The sequence below is a fragment of the Peromyscus eremicus genome, chromosome 2 (assembly GCF_949786415.1).
Source record: "Peromyscus eremicus chromosome 2, PerEre_H2_v1, whole genome shotgun sequence".
Lineage (NCBI taxonomy): Eukaryota > Metazoa > Chordata > Mammalia > Rodentia > Cricetidae > Peromyscus > Peromyscus eremicus.
In genome coordinates, this window is record NC_081417.1 from 103,534,896 (window position 1) to 103,549,720 (window position 14,825).

Genomic DNA, 14,825 nt, shown 5'->3' on the forward strand with positions numbered 1-14,825 from the left:
ATAAGATGGAGGATGATTGAAGAAGACACCTTCAGCTGACCACTATCTTCCTTGAACTCTGCAGCACACACCTGCATACATGGACAACACCACCCACATATGTGTGCAGACACATATACAAACACCACATACAGAAATGCCAAAACAATTAGAAAAGATTAAAATAGCAACTGTCACGTATGTTCTAGCATTTTGTTCCCATCTCAGAAAGGGTTTAAGCTATTCGATGATTCAGTTGAGTGGACTGACAGATCCTACATGTACACATGAGTCACCCTAGATCAGAAGTAACTGAAACAGCTATAAATGTAAGAGTAGGTGACCCTTTGGACTGGGAAGCCATGGGAAAATAAGGGAGAAAGAAGTAACCCACAGTTTTCAATCTGTCTTCTCTCCAACTCAGTGATGACTTAGAGCCTCGGAGCACCACAAACTCAGACTGACTTGTTTATGTCTGACGTCTTCTGTTTCTCTTCCAGCTGAGTATCAAGAAATACCTCCTAGTGTCTATGCCTCTGTGGGTAAAGCACGTCTCTGAAGAACAGATCCAAGGTTTTGTTGAAAACCTAATGGTGGCAGTTTTTAAAGCAGCTTCCCCACATAGCCATCCCGAGTTGTGCCCAAGCGCCTTACAGGGTCTGAGCCAGGCCATGAAACTGCCCAGCCCTTCCCACCACCTCTGGAGTCTGCTCTGTGATACTACGGGGAGAATTTTTGACCTTCTGCCAAATAGGATTCGGGTAAAGCACAAAAATATTTACATTCCTGACATTTTATGCTGGGGCTTCTTTAAAGTCATTTTGGTAAAGCAGGCTGGGAATGTTTGAAGAATATGGGTGGGAAGACTAGCAAGAAATAACCACATTCTTCACTAGGAGTGTATTTGTTTCCAAGATCTAAGTGGAGGTTGAGTAGTAGAACCAAAGTTTTGAGCAAGCTTAGAAATGAGTTAACCAGTGCTGTACCAGCTGCCTGCCAGAGATGAATAAGCACAGAAATCCCTACCCAGGGCACCTTGACGACACTGTCTTATTTATCATATCTGTCATAAGTTATCACTTTATTATCATTTATTCATCACGTCTTACTTTTCACTTTCTACCCTATGGCCTCATGCCAGCCCTTCCCCTCCCACTATGAACCTCTCCACTGAAGTTTCACAACAAGGTTCAGATCTGCTTAGAATAATGGACTTCTGATAGGGAGAGAAAAGTACAGCCAAGCAAACACACAGAACAGTGGAGAAGACATTTTTCAGTTGTGAAGAGACTGACTGTATGTTTTGGTTTGGTAGCATTAGAATCTCATCAGCAGCTGTTATTGGGGATAAACAAGTCTAATAAATTCATCAGAATATTAATAGACTTGATATTATTGTCTTGCATTGTATTTTGACATGTTTGAGATTTGTCTTTGTCAGAGAAGTGATCTCGAGCTCTACATCAGTGTAGCTAAGTGTCTCTCGGAGATGACGGATGAAGGTGCCAACCAACTTTCCCAGATTACCCAGGTAACAATGTGTCCATCTATGCATATTTTCACTGTTGAGGCAGAGATTCCACTTGAAGAGTTGCTTATAATATCTTTTTGGCTGAATGTGGTTTTACATCAAACTTGTTACTAGATAACTTTAGGGAGCTGACTTTTTCCTTCACTTGGCAGATCTGGTGGCCAGCCTGGTGTTGTGATCAGTGTTTAATGCATACTGTCTAGATGGATAGATGGATAAGTAACTTGTTAACACAATTTCTTACACTTTGTCAAGTATACTTTTGTTACCCATTGGCAAAAACAAGAATAGGACAATGTCTTCGAGGTAATACCCACAGAATGGGAATATTCTAATATTCTGACCAAAGACCTTGCTGGTATGTTGAAGGCATAAACAAATAGTTCTTTTCTCACCACTTCTTCTTTATTTTTTATTTTATTTTATTTATTTTTTTGTTACCCGATACTGTCCTTTTGTAATGCAGAAGAGTGGTCATTTGAAAAACAAGTACGGTTAGTCCTGACAAAATTGACAAGTAGCCCCCAGACCCAGTCACATAATGAAGTAAATACAAAATGCTTTGTGAAGTTGGAGTTCCAAGTAATCATCAAATATTTTGGCATAAATACATTCCAATTGGTGTACTTATTTGAGTAGAACCTTTCATACCATGTAGTACCATGAGCCCCTCATCCCCAGTTGCTGGTAATTATCTTGTCCTTGTCGGGTTTGCTTATTCAGTTGGGTCCTTGAATATTTGTGTCACATAGCAGTGGTTTTCAGCCTGGGGTCTCTGGGCCTGGCTCTAATTAGAAATGGGAGTTCTCAAGTCCCACCTGAGATCATGGGACCTAGCAGTCTATATTTGGATAGTCTCTCCAACCAGACAATTCTGGTACATCCTAGGGTTGAGAACCACTATTACAGTTTTTGGCTCTCAGCATTTTGGAGATTCGCTTATTTTAAACAGAGAGAAGCAGTTCAGGGAAGTGGTAAGAGTGAGTCTAGATTTTTACTGCTGTTGAGTGACATGCAGATTTGCAGCTTGTGAACAGTGTGATCTTGGTCAATTTTATAACCTCTTGGTTTCCCTGTCTGTAAAATGGGTATAATAGCACCTACCTCTTAGGGTTGTCCGGAGAGTTAGATGACCTAGTCCATAATAAGTACTTGGAACAGTACCAGCTCAAAGCAAGAACTCAGTAATTACTTAGCACCACATTCTTCCTTGATATTGCATCAAAAGTCAACAACTGGTAGTTTCTTCAAAATAATTTGCAGTTCTCCAGAACCATGCCAAGGAAGTTTGCCCACTCTGACATTAAAATCCATTGGTTTGTTTTGAATGTCAGCTCTTTGATAGATAAATGATTTCCTAATACCATACACTGGTCATTTGGAAAATGCTGGCTTGTCAAGTTTTGAAGGCCTTCCAAATGTTGGTATGTTTTATAATATAATATTAAAACATCGTATTTGTTGTGATCCTCAGAAGTCTTATCTGAAAAGCAATCTACACACTGGGAGGTTGTCAAGCTCAAAAAAGTAGACTAATTTTTTTCTGAAAATCTAATTTTTATTAGATGATATAAATTTAATTATTGGCAACAAATATTATGAAGTATTTGCCTTGGTGTGATGGGTTCATTTCTTCAAGTTTTTGGTAAAATAGTCTGTATAACGGGCAGTTAAAATAGCCATAGTTTGTCGTCATTCTTTCAAGGAAGTAGTGCCCATATATAGAACAATCTTAGTTCTCAACTCCACCTTATCAGTGTTTTCCTTAACACAACTATGAAGCTCGGATACACAGCTGAATCCCTTATGCATATTTCCCTGGCTTGTTTTTTATTGTTTACATTAAGTATAACTGCATCTCAATTTATTTGTTTGTTTTATGTGTAGAAGTGTTTTATCTGCATGTATATCTGTGTATTATGTGCATGCCTGGTGCTCATGGAGGTCAGAAGACAGTGTCAGATCCCCTAGGGCTGGACTTACAGATGGTTATAAACCACCATATGGGTGTTGGGAATTGCACTGTTGTCCTGGAAGAGTAGCAAATGCTTTTAACCACTGAGCCATCTCTCTTGTCCCTTATAAATGGATTTTAAAAAAGTTAAGTGGCATTAAAAATGCAATGGATACTAAAATAGTTTGGTGGACTTAGAAAATAGTCTTGACCTCACAGAGCCTCTCAAAGGGTATTGGGATCCCCAGGATTCTGGGTCAGATTTTGAAAACTGCTGCACTAAATATATATTAAGTGTTTAGACTGGTATTTGGAACGTGGTGAGCATAGCATGTGTTATGTTATTACTATGTATGCTCACTCGCCAACCTCTAAACATATTCATAGTTTTCATGAAAAAACAAGTGTGGCACTGCGGCCTTCTGTCGCATGTACAGGCAGCTAGGCTCTGCTACAGGAAGTGGATAGTTTTAGTGCTTGGGGAAATCACATCAAGATTGCCTTTGCCTTGCAGTTCTGTTGGTCACTAATGACTGGACAATCCCTCCCCCACAGGACAACCTAGAAAAGGCTGCCTTTGTCCGACTGTACTTAGTCTCTCAAGGACGACTCCCCTTGATGAGCCTCACTGATCTGATCACGGCTGCTCTGCAGCACCAGGAGAAAGAGGCTCTGGCCTGGATGATTCTGCACAGCTTATACCAGGCACGCATTGTGAGCCATGCCAACACAGGTGAGGACGCAAACAGTGGCCTGCTGTCTCTCTCCAGTTGCACATGTCTCCTCAACTTAAAAGCTAACTTGTGTGCCCAGGGCTCATGATGTGAAATTCCCAGATAATCAATAAAAATATTATGGATCAAAGAAAAAAAAAAAAAACTAGCTTGTTTGCTGATGCGGGTCTGGTCTTACCCCAGATGAATGAATAGTGCCTTCAGTGGATGGTAAGCTGTAGCTCACGCTGTAGCTCACACCATCTATTTCTTGGGTATAGGAATGAGTTCTTTGGAGGATTTTTATATTATTTTTGTTCCTCTAGACTAAGTCCTGAACCTATGGGTTGCAACCCCTTTAAGAGGGTCGAATGCCCCTTTCACAGGGGTCCCATATCAGATATCCTGCATATCAGATATTTATATTACAATTCATAACAGTATCAAAATGACAGTCATGAAGTAACAGTGAAAATAATTTTATAGCTGGGGGTCACCACAACATGAGGGACTGTATTTCAGGGTTACAGTGTTAGGAAGGTTGAGAACCACTGTTCTAGACCCTCATGGATACAGACACTAAGTTAGAACCACTGCTCTAGACCCTCATGGATACAGACACTAAGTTAGAATCACTGCTCTAGACCCTCATGGATACAAACACTAAGTTAGAATCACTGCTCTAGACCCTCATGGATACAGACACTAAGTTAGAATCACTGCTCTAGACCCTCACGGATACAGACACTAAGTTAGAACCACTGCTCTAGACCCTCATGGATACAGCCACTAAGTTAGAACCACTGCTCTAGACCCTCATGGATACAGACACTAAGTTAGAATCACTGCTCTAGACCCTCACGGATACACACACTAAGTTAGAACCACTGCTCTAGACCCTCATGGATACAGACACTAAGTTAGAACCACTGCTCTAGACCCTCATGGATACAGACACTAAGTTAGAATCACTGCTCTAGACCCTCATGGATACAGACACTAAGTTAGAACCACTGCTCTAGACCCTCATGGATACAGACACTAAGTTAGAGCCACTGCTCTAGACCCTCATGGATACAGACACTAAGTTAGAGCCACTGCTCTAGACCCTCATGGATACAGACACTAAGTTAGAACCACTGCTCTAGACCCTCATGGATACAGACACTAAGTTAGAATCACTGCTCTAGACCCTCATGGATACAGACACTAAGTTAGAACCACTGCTCTAGGCCCTCATGGATACAGACACTAAGTTAGAATCACTGCTCTAGACCCTCATAGATACAAATACTAAGTTAGAACCACTGCTCTAGACCCTCATGGATACAGACACTAAGTTAGAATCGCTGCTCTAGACCCTCATGGATACAAACACTAAGTTAGAACCGCTGCTGTAGGCCCTCATGGATACAGACACTAAGTTAGAATCACTGCTCTAGACCCTCATAGATACAAATACTAAGTTAGAACCACTGCTCTAGACCCTCATGGATACAGACACTAAGTTAGAACCACTGCTCTAGACTCTCATGAATACAGACACTAAGTTGCTTCTGTCAGTTTTACTTTAGTTTCCCAAACACACAGATGGAAATTGATTCTGCCACCCCAAAACCATTTTCTATCATCAGGCAGATGACAGACTTCTGATTACTCTGCAGTATTGAGCACAAGAAAGCACAGGAGGACTGTATAACAGCTAACTACCGAGATCCAGCATGACTGCCTAGTTTCTGTCCAGATCTCTCCTGATGTGTTCAGTTTTCAGAAAAAGCCTCCAACAAATGTGTTCTATCACTGTCGAGTAAGGGAAGCTTAAAGAAGGATTCACTTAAACATAAAGGCTAAAACAGTGTAAAAACTTTATCGTGGGCAGCGACATCTCAAGGACTGCTGCATCTTAAAGCTGTCTAAGGAATCCTGAGCACTGGTCCTGCTTCAGTTGTGACGGTTATTGCTGATCTGTTTCAGGTGTGTTGAAGAGACTGGAGTGGCTCTTGGAGCTGATGGGTTATATGAGAACCCTTGCCTACCAGCCAGCGTCTGTTCAGAGTGTGGCTCTTGATGAGGTACATCGAGAAGCTGTGGGCTTACCTGAAAATGTAAAATGTACCATTTCTTTCCCAGAAGAAGACTCCATGGCCGTCTTTACTGCTGTAACAAATGCCCGAGATCATCGACTTACAAAGTGAAAACATTCATTTGGTTCACACTCTGGGAGTTCTAGCCCAGGATCCATTGATCCCACAGCTTTGGACCTGTGGTGAAGTGACAGGTCATGGAAGGAGTGTGTGGCTGAGCCAGATCTAAGACCCATAGTTCTTTTTGGATCAACCTCCCCTGCCCATAAAAAAAAAAACAAAAACTCTCCCCCTAACTACTGCCTCCTGTAGGGTCTACTGCTTTCCAATAGTGTCACCCTGGGGACTACGCCTGGAAGCCATGGCCTTTGGGGTGAGCCAAGATCCAAAATCAAACACGCTCTCACAGTATTTCTTCTTTTTATTATGAGAAACACCGGCAGTGACTCTTGCTGTGGTTCTGGATATTCTCAGGACTGTCTTTTGAGGATTTTTCTCCCCAAGACAGGGTTTCACTATGTAGCCCTGGCTGTCCTGGAACTCACTCTGTAGACCAGGTTGGCCCTGAACTCAGAGATCCACCTGCCTCTGTCTCTGAAGTGATGAGACTAAAGGCGTGTGCCACCACCACACCCTGGCAAGAAATACTTTTAACAAAACATGTTCTTTGATGCATAGGACTCAAAGAACGTTAGGTAGAGAGGGAACCTAGGGTCCTCATACAGAATGTGTGGAAATGTCAGGCTCAGGCCTCTTCTCTGGCTCACATGTAACTAAAAATGCCTAGAAGGAAGAGATTCCTCAAGTGTATGCAGATCACATGTGTGCCAACCCCTGCATGTGACACGTGGAGAGGATTCTGGTCATATCTGCACCGTGACCTATAATACCCCCAAGGAAAAGGCCTCTTGTAATGGGTAGTTGTAAAAACACCCAATAATACAAACATAGTTCTTTCCTACTTTTTTTTTTCTTAATTTTCTTTGTAGGCATTCTTCCTGGTTGAGTATAATTTTCATAGCCTGATACATTCTTTGAAATCCTGTACCATTTGTCTGAAGAGTTGTGTGTCTTTTTGCAGCTATTAATTTTTTTTTTTTTTGAGACAGGGTTTCTCTGTGTAGCCCTGGCTCTCCTGGAACTGTCTTTGTAGACCAGGCTGTCCTCAAAACTCATAGAAATCCGTCTGCCTCTGCCTCCCAAGTGCTGAGATTAAAAGCATGTGCCACCTGACGTTGTTAAATTTTTAATTCATCGGTTAGGATCTTAAGAGACTGAGAAATACTTTTTTAAAAAAAACTTTTTCAACTAATGCAGTCTCTTTTTTTTCTGACTTCCTGAGCTTTTATTAACTTTGTTTTCTTACAAAAATCTCAAATCACTTAGCATGCAAATTAGCTGGAAAAAGTATAATTGAAATCACAGTAATTCAGCATCTTGGAAGTGTCTCCATTACCATGTCTAAAATCTTTTACAAGTATCTAATGTAGTCTGAAGGATGGATGGATTCCAGACAGATTTTTTTTAATGCCTAAAGATAAACCTTTTATTGTTTAAAAATAAAATCAGATGTTTCATATTTTTAAAAATCAGTTTTGTCCATATAACAAATACCTTTCTTAGTTTATTTATCTCTTTAAAACGCCAGAAAAGGAAGAGTATTTAGATCTTGATATGATTAAGAATACATTTTATTTCTCTTGAAATGTTGGAGGAATAATCCAGCCTCACAGAAGGGAGAGTCAGGAACCTTCTCAAGCGCATTGGCAGGGAGGCTCCTCAGTCAGCCTGGAACTGAGTTTGCCGTTCATGTAGTTCCTCTTCTGGGGCAGCGGGAGTGGTAAGAGGCAGGAAGACGGCCTTGCATCACGGTGGAGGCTGTGCTTGTGAACTTGTGCCACTTTGAATAGAGCCTATGATCTCATGCTAGCTACTTCTACTTTCTTAACAGGCTTTGGACTTCTTGCTGCTGATATTTGCAGCTGCAGTGGTGGCGTGGGCAGACCATGAGGCCCCACTTCTCCTTGGCCTCAGTGCCAGTTGGTTGCCATGGCATCGGGAGAACGGGCCTGGTGGGCCAGCAGCAGCCTTGCTTGGCAAGAGTCCAATGCATAGAGTCACCGTGCAAGAGGTTCTCACTCTCCTTCCCAGTAGCATGCTATTGCTGCTACAGAAAGAGCCTTGGAAAGAACAGACCCAGAAGGTGAGGGGTGGCAGCCACCTGTTTAGCAGGGCAGGCAGGCTTTTGTCTCCAGCAGTTGCTGCTATGGGATGGGAATTAAACAAAGCTTGGATCACACCAAAGGCTTTCATACTCAGCCCCAAGTATCACTCTTACGCCATGTCCTAGAGGCTGAGGCCCGCCCAGGCTCATGGTATCTGTTGTCTAGAAGCACACTGACGGCAGCAACAACTCATTTATGGTGAGGGCCAGCAGAGATAAAGCTTGTATCTTCGTTCACTTATCGAGGGCACATGTGCTCTTGATCCTGGGTGGAAGGGATACATTTTACCTCCAAGCCTTGAAGTCAGGACACATAGGCAGACAGACTCAAGATTCGGGATGGTATGCTGTGTGGGATATGAGGTGAGAAGTAAGAGAGGGACATGGGCTCATGTCCAGGGGTGGCTCAGAGAACGTTCTAGAAGAAGTGTAGGTCTAGAGTCTTACTGTAACACAGTAAAGGGTCCGTCTGGCTTACTCTATCTCACAGAGCCACCATGTGTACCTGGCGTAGCTGGCCTGTTCTAGAGCTTGAGCAGGGTTTTGTTACAGCCTGATGCCATCACCCCTGACCTCAGGAAAGCCCGTATCAGGAGGCACTTTGGGGCTTAGTCCTCAAGTGTGCAACCTTAGCAAAACACATGGAAATATTGTCTCCTCTACTTGGCTTTATCCGGCTCCATCCTGTCTTTAATATAGCTGATTGGAAGATTCTTCTTTGAATCCCATTTAATCAAAACTGGATTGTTATGATGTTGAAAGCTTTAAACTAATAATGTGTTGCTTTTTCTTGAGATATGAAGATTAATCCTTAAAAACATTCTGAACCGTGAACCTGGCTTAGCTGCACCTAACCCCACTGACTGTCTCAGCTGAAGGGCCTTTCATAATTAAGTCAGATAAGAATTAGGAGGCTGTTGCAAGCTTTGAATTTTATGTTCAGCTTTTAACCCAAATAAATGTAGCCTCTTCTGTTATTTCCAGACTGGGACACTGTTCACTTTGGATATGGGATAGACATCTTAAATTGATTATATATTTGTAGTGACTGTTAATCTACTAGTAAGTTATTAAACAAACTGAGGAAGGAAAATTTACAAGCCTATTATCCTTGACCAAAATGCATATGAAACCAGTGAGAGGTAGCGTGATACAGAGAAAATAGCTTTGCAGCCAGGTATAGCTAGGCTCAAATCTTGACCCTGCTGTTCAGAGGGATGTGACTTGGGCAAGGTCACTGACCTCTCTGAGCCTCTCAGGGTGACTAGAGACAATGATAAACTAAAGTTCTCTGGGCCCATATCCAGCTTACTCTGTCTGCACTGGGTCTTTGTGTATTCACTAGGGGAAGTGGGTTAGACTTCGTAAGGCCTTTTGATTTGGGAGTCGTGTCACCTCTGCACTCCTCCACCCTTTGATGTTCTTCTAACACCCATCTCATTTCTACTTCTCCAGCCTCAGCAGGAATTGCTAAAAGGCTGTTGCCCTTCTCCTGTATGCAGGCCCAAGAGACTGGTTGAGCTCATGCTGATGGTGGGATTTACTTCACTGACAATGTTCTTTCTCATCCTAGTTCATTGACTGGCTCTTTAGTGTCATGGACATTCCTAACGAAGCCTTTGCAGCAAAGTCCAAGGATCTTTTGAAAGGTATTACTTCATTCTTTATGCCTAACATGGGGTAAAACCACCCATTGGTGGCTGTGATGTGGAAGAGCAGAATTGGACACATGGTTTCAAAAAGTGTCCCTAATGTGGCATTGCAAATCAGGAAAATGGATTAAAAAGGAGGACCAGTGCCTTTAAATTAGCTTTTAGAGAAATGGTATTATGTATTTTATTATAATGGTAAAATAATTAAAATTTGCAAAATTCTGAAAAGTAAAAATACAGCAAACAGAAATTCAAACAGAGTTCTGTAGACAGTTTTGATGGTTTCCCTAAGTTTTTCTCCATCCTGTGTATGAGGACTCTTTTAGCATATTTGTAATGTGAAACTACTGGAAAAGTACACATAGACAGTTCTGATTTCACCTTTCATGTTTTAACATTATTTTAAATCCTAGAACGCATTCTTATACTAGCTTCCAGTAATAATTGATGCTGCTTAGTGTTTTACCATGGCAACTAGTCATTGCCCATGCTATCAAGCACTTCCAGAGTTTTCATGGTTTCACACTTCTCCATGGACTGGCACATGTGACTGTAGGAAACCCCTACACTTAGACAGTTCTGATTTCACCTTTCATGTTTTAACATTATTTTAAATCCTAGAACGCATTCTCATACTAGCTTCCAGTAATAGTTGATGCTGCTTAGTATTTTGCCATGGGAACTAGTCATTGCCCATGCTATCAAGCACTTCCAGAGTTTTCGTGGTTTCACACTTCTCCATGGACTGGCACATTATGACTGTAGGAAACCCCAAATGTGGAAGATCTTTCTGAAAGTTTTGTAGAGTCTTAAACTCAGATATGAGGTGTGATTTGGCCCTTGGCCTCATGACTTGAAATAGCTTGTACTTGTCGTGTATGTCTTGGGACTCAGGGTTCTGAAGCCAATGGCTACTGCAATGTCCTTTGCATGTCATAAGACATTGATTGCACTGAGAACTGCCATTCCACTGGCCTACCCTGTGATGATTTATCTATCTTGGAGTCATAGTATGATGCATATTTTACTTTAAAGAAGGTGTAATATTTTTATTACTAAACAGCCAAGAATTCTGGTGAATGGGAAGCATGTAGATGGGGGTCAGTGCCTGAATGTGATTCTAATACAGGGCAGAGCTTCACTGGGAATCAGGGCTGTGATTAAGATATTTTCACTCTATCCATGTCTAGGGACTTGCTGCAGGGAGTTTGGGCTGGTGATTGTTTCAAACATGTGCTATCTTCAGCTCCAAAGCTAACAACTGATATCAATAAAGAAAACAATCACTTGGCTTAAGGAAACACACCTTTACTAGATTACAGTGTCATTGGCTTCCTAGAATGACCTGGGTTCCCTACATTCCTTCACATTCTTTTATTTGACATAATATCTGAATATATTTGTATTCTAGACTAAGACAAGAAATATGTAATAGTTACTAAAAGATATTATTCAGAATTTCTCTACTTTAAATTTCTCCTTGTGTCATATAACACAGTAGGAAATACATGCATTACAGACACATGTCCAAATGAAATTTAGTGTGGTACACTTGCACATCATTGAGCACAAGAACTCAGCCTTATTATAGGTGTGGAGTTTTCTCTTTAATTAAGCATTTAATAGAGTTAATCGTGTTCATGTATAAAAGAACACAAATTTAAAGTAAATTATTACAGAGGGAATATACTCATGTAAATAGTAATGGCATTAAGAAAAACAATATCACTAGCATGTCAAACATCATAGTTCTGCAAATTTTCCTATTTACAGATTTATAGGATAACTTTCAGAAAAGAAAAAAAAAACACCAACTACCTTTGCAACCTGTAAAACCTGTGGAGGTTTCTTTTTTGCAGGGTGGGGGTGGGGGTGGGGGGTGGGGGGGCGCTGTTGAAATAATAAATTCTGCTAAGATGTGGGAATCATTAGTTTTGAAGACTAGTCAAGTAGGGAAGTGCCAAGCTGTTTTGACACCTTTTTGATCAAAATGACCTTTTCAAGACAGCTCTGTCAAGTGCATCTGTATGCTCTGTGTTCTTGTCCTCTTAGCCACCCTGCTGTCCTTGAGAGTTCTCCCAGAGTTTAAGAAGAAAGCTGTATGGACCAGAGCGTATGGCTGGTGACATTCTCAGGAACCAGCAGCATTCCCTGCTGAATGAGGCAGACCAGATAAACAGAAGTTTTCCATGACTGGTGTCTGAGATTGGTGAGAATTGGTCCTCCCAGTTAGAGGCCATGAGAAGGTGGCTGCCTCCATACTGACATCTCAACTTGTGTGTGGCCAGGAAAGGGGTGCATTACTTGGGTACCCGGGTATTTGAAACTGAAATAAGAACATGCCTTCTCTATGTCCTGAGTTCATTGTAAAAATTTTCTTTTCTTTATGAAAACCGAATTATATTTTCTCTCCCTTAAATTCTAGTAAAATAATCTTGTGAAATTTGTGCAATGTGACTTTTCTTTTTAAGTGTGTGGGGAGATATTGCCAGTGAAAGCAAACCGTAGAGGTGACAAGGGTATGATGAAGCCACAGAAGAAGTCAGTGAGTTAGACAAATTTTATTCCTGTTGATAAAAAACACAAGAGAACTGCTAGGCACATTCAGATTGCGAGGCATGACACCGACTGGTACCCAGGTTAGGTTCATCAGCGATAGGTGTAACTCCTGTGCTTGGATGTCATGAGTGCAAGAAAAAGTTATCCGATTCACAACAGCAGTCGCCACAAAGGAGACTTAATTCACATTGATGATGGTCTGATGGATCCCATGATGCTGTGATCTGTTCCTCTGGAGACTGTGCCTCCTACTTGGCAAGGTGTCTGCCAGCCACCTCAAAGGTAAAGAAAGGTTCTTTTCCCCACAGGCACGGGCGAAGCAGCACTGGGAGGAGGACCCCAGAAGCCATGTGGGTCTCTGAACAGTATCTGGTCCTTGGCAGGTGGGATACACTCAGTGACCAGGCCTAAGTCACAGAGGAGGCAGCCCCAAGCAAACCCTCTGAACTGAGTTTCCCCAGGAGAAAGATGTAGGATGCTAGACAAGCAAAAAAAGATAAATATCTCCTCCATAGATCAGGTTTTTGTTTTTGTTTTTTTTTTTTTTTTATAAGTACAGCTCACCTTACTAGAATGATTCGTGGCCTAAAGGTTTGTGATAGTATCACAATTTCAGCTACTGCCATGACGAGAGACTCGGGCAGCATTTTAACTTGGATGCTCACTAATTACCGTGACTTCAACTGGGGCTCAGTCATATAAATGTACAAACAGGGAATCATTAGGAAGCAAAGTCGTGACACTAATGTCAGGTGCTTTTTGTATCTGCCACACAGACAGTGCCTGGGGCTTCACAAACACCATAAAACTTCTACTACTAACAGGTGGCACTTATCTTCTTGTCCCAAAGTGCACCTGGCAAGTTCAAAGTAGCACTACTAATTTTATTTTCCAGATATATAATTTCTTTACAAGTTGGACTACAAGGAAATAAGTTTCAGCCAAGCGAGAAAGAGGTGGTAGCAATTTACAGCAGCTTTTTCTCATCCCGTGTGCTATTGTATACTCCCTACCATCTAGAAACTGAAAGTCATCTAGCATTTGATGTTGGGTGCCAGACCATGAGTACACTAGACTTTTCATTTGCCTTAGCTTGTTTGAAGTCTTGAACAGTACTATAGGGAGCATTGTTTTCTATTTTAAAATGGAACAAAAATATTTAATAAGTGGGAGAGTTTTACCTGAAACCAAGGTCCTAGAGCCTAAGATCCAAAGCCTTTGCTACTGCATCAGACACCTTGGCTCCCACTCTAAGGTGCAGATCTGCTAAGAGAAGCACCAGGCCTTTGCACTGGGAAGCTTGGGACTAGTGTAGCAAACCAAGTTCGTGTGCATGCATTAAAGAACTCTGGATTCCAGAGTACCTTGGAAATACAGGAGACAATGAGCCCTGAAGAGGAAGTGGGCACTGTAGACATCATGAATCAGCAACTAAACATTTGCTGATGCCCAAGGAAAAGAAGAATCTGCCTAGACTTCAGATTTCAGATTTCTCATGGCTTTTCAACCTAATTTCTTCTCAAACCTGGTATTTCCTCCTGTCCTTCACGAGAAAACAGAAGCTTACAAAAAGAAGGAAATAAAGTAATCCTCAGTCCTCTTAACTAGTTCTTTCTGCTTTGAGCAGTCATGGATGGAAGTCATGTGGTTTTCTGCTGATTGGACCTCTAAGGATTCCAAATTAGTGACTCTAAAGAGTAAACTCAAAGGTATACCAATGAAATAATAACCTGCCCCTGGTTAGCTGTATGACCCCCATGTAAGAGTTACATTGTTCCACCAAGATGCTCTGCTCTCCGCTTTTACACAAGCAAGCTGCTTTTTTAGACCATGTTCTGCTTTTTTAGACCATGTTCTGAACTACATAAAGGAAGTCTTTGTTTCAAGTCCTCTCTTGTCAGATCTTGAAAACACAAGTTGCCAAGACAAATAGTATTTTGGGGATGCATCCGGGTAGGGTTAAAGCTACATTGTGCCTTAAGGAGGTATCCAAACACAGATTGGATTTGAAAAGTATGCATTTGGCAAAGATGTGGGTATCTGTGCAATTATCTAAAATCATGTTACAGTAATAATGTAATAACTCCATGGTAACCAAGGGGCTGTTAAAACATCTTATGACGAATTAG

The 14,825-nt window shown here is 41.5% G+C and overlaps 1 protein-coding gene across 1 annotated transcript in view; it reads left to right on the forward strand.

Annotated features, from left to right (window-relative positions):
* Positions 1 to 12,580, forward strand: part of Focad (focadhesin) — a 293,097-nt gene extending 280,517 nt beyond the window's left edge. Inside the window, exons 38-44 of the mRNA XM_059254513.1 lie at positions 480 to 740; positions 1,421 to 1,510; positions 4,020 to 4,197; positions 6,152 to 6,249; positions 8,213 to 8,464; positions 10,059 to 10,134; positions 12,190 to 12,580. Of these exons, the coding sequence (XP_059110496.1) occupies positions 480 to 740; positions 1,421 to 1,510; positions 4,020 to 4,197; positions 6,152 to 6,249; positions 8,213 to 8,464; positions 10,059 to 10,134; positions 12,190 to 12,263 (1,029 nt within the window). The 3' untranslated portion in view covers positions 12,264 to 12,580. The remainder of the gene's footprint in view (positions 1 to 479; positions 741 to 1,420; positions 1,511 to 4,019; positions 4,198 to 6,151; positions 6,250 to 8,212; positions 8,465 to 10,058; positions 10,135 to 12,189) is intronic.
* Positions 12,581 to 14,825: the final 2,245 nt, after the last annotated feature.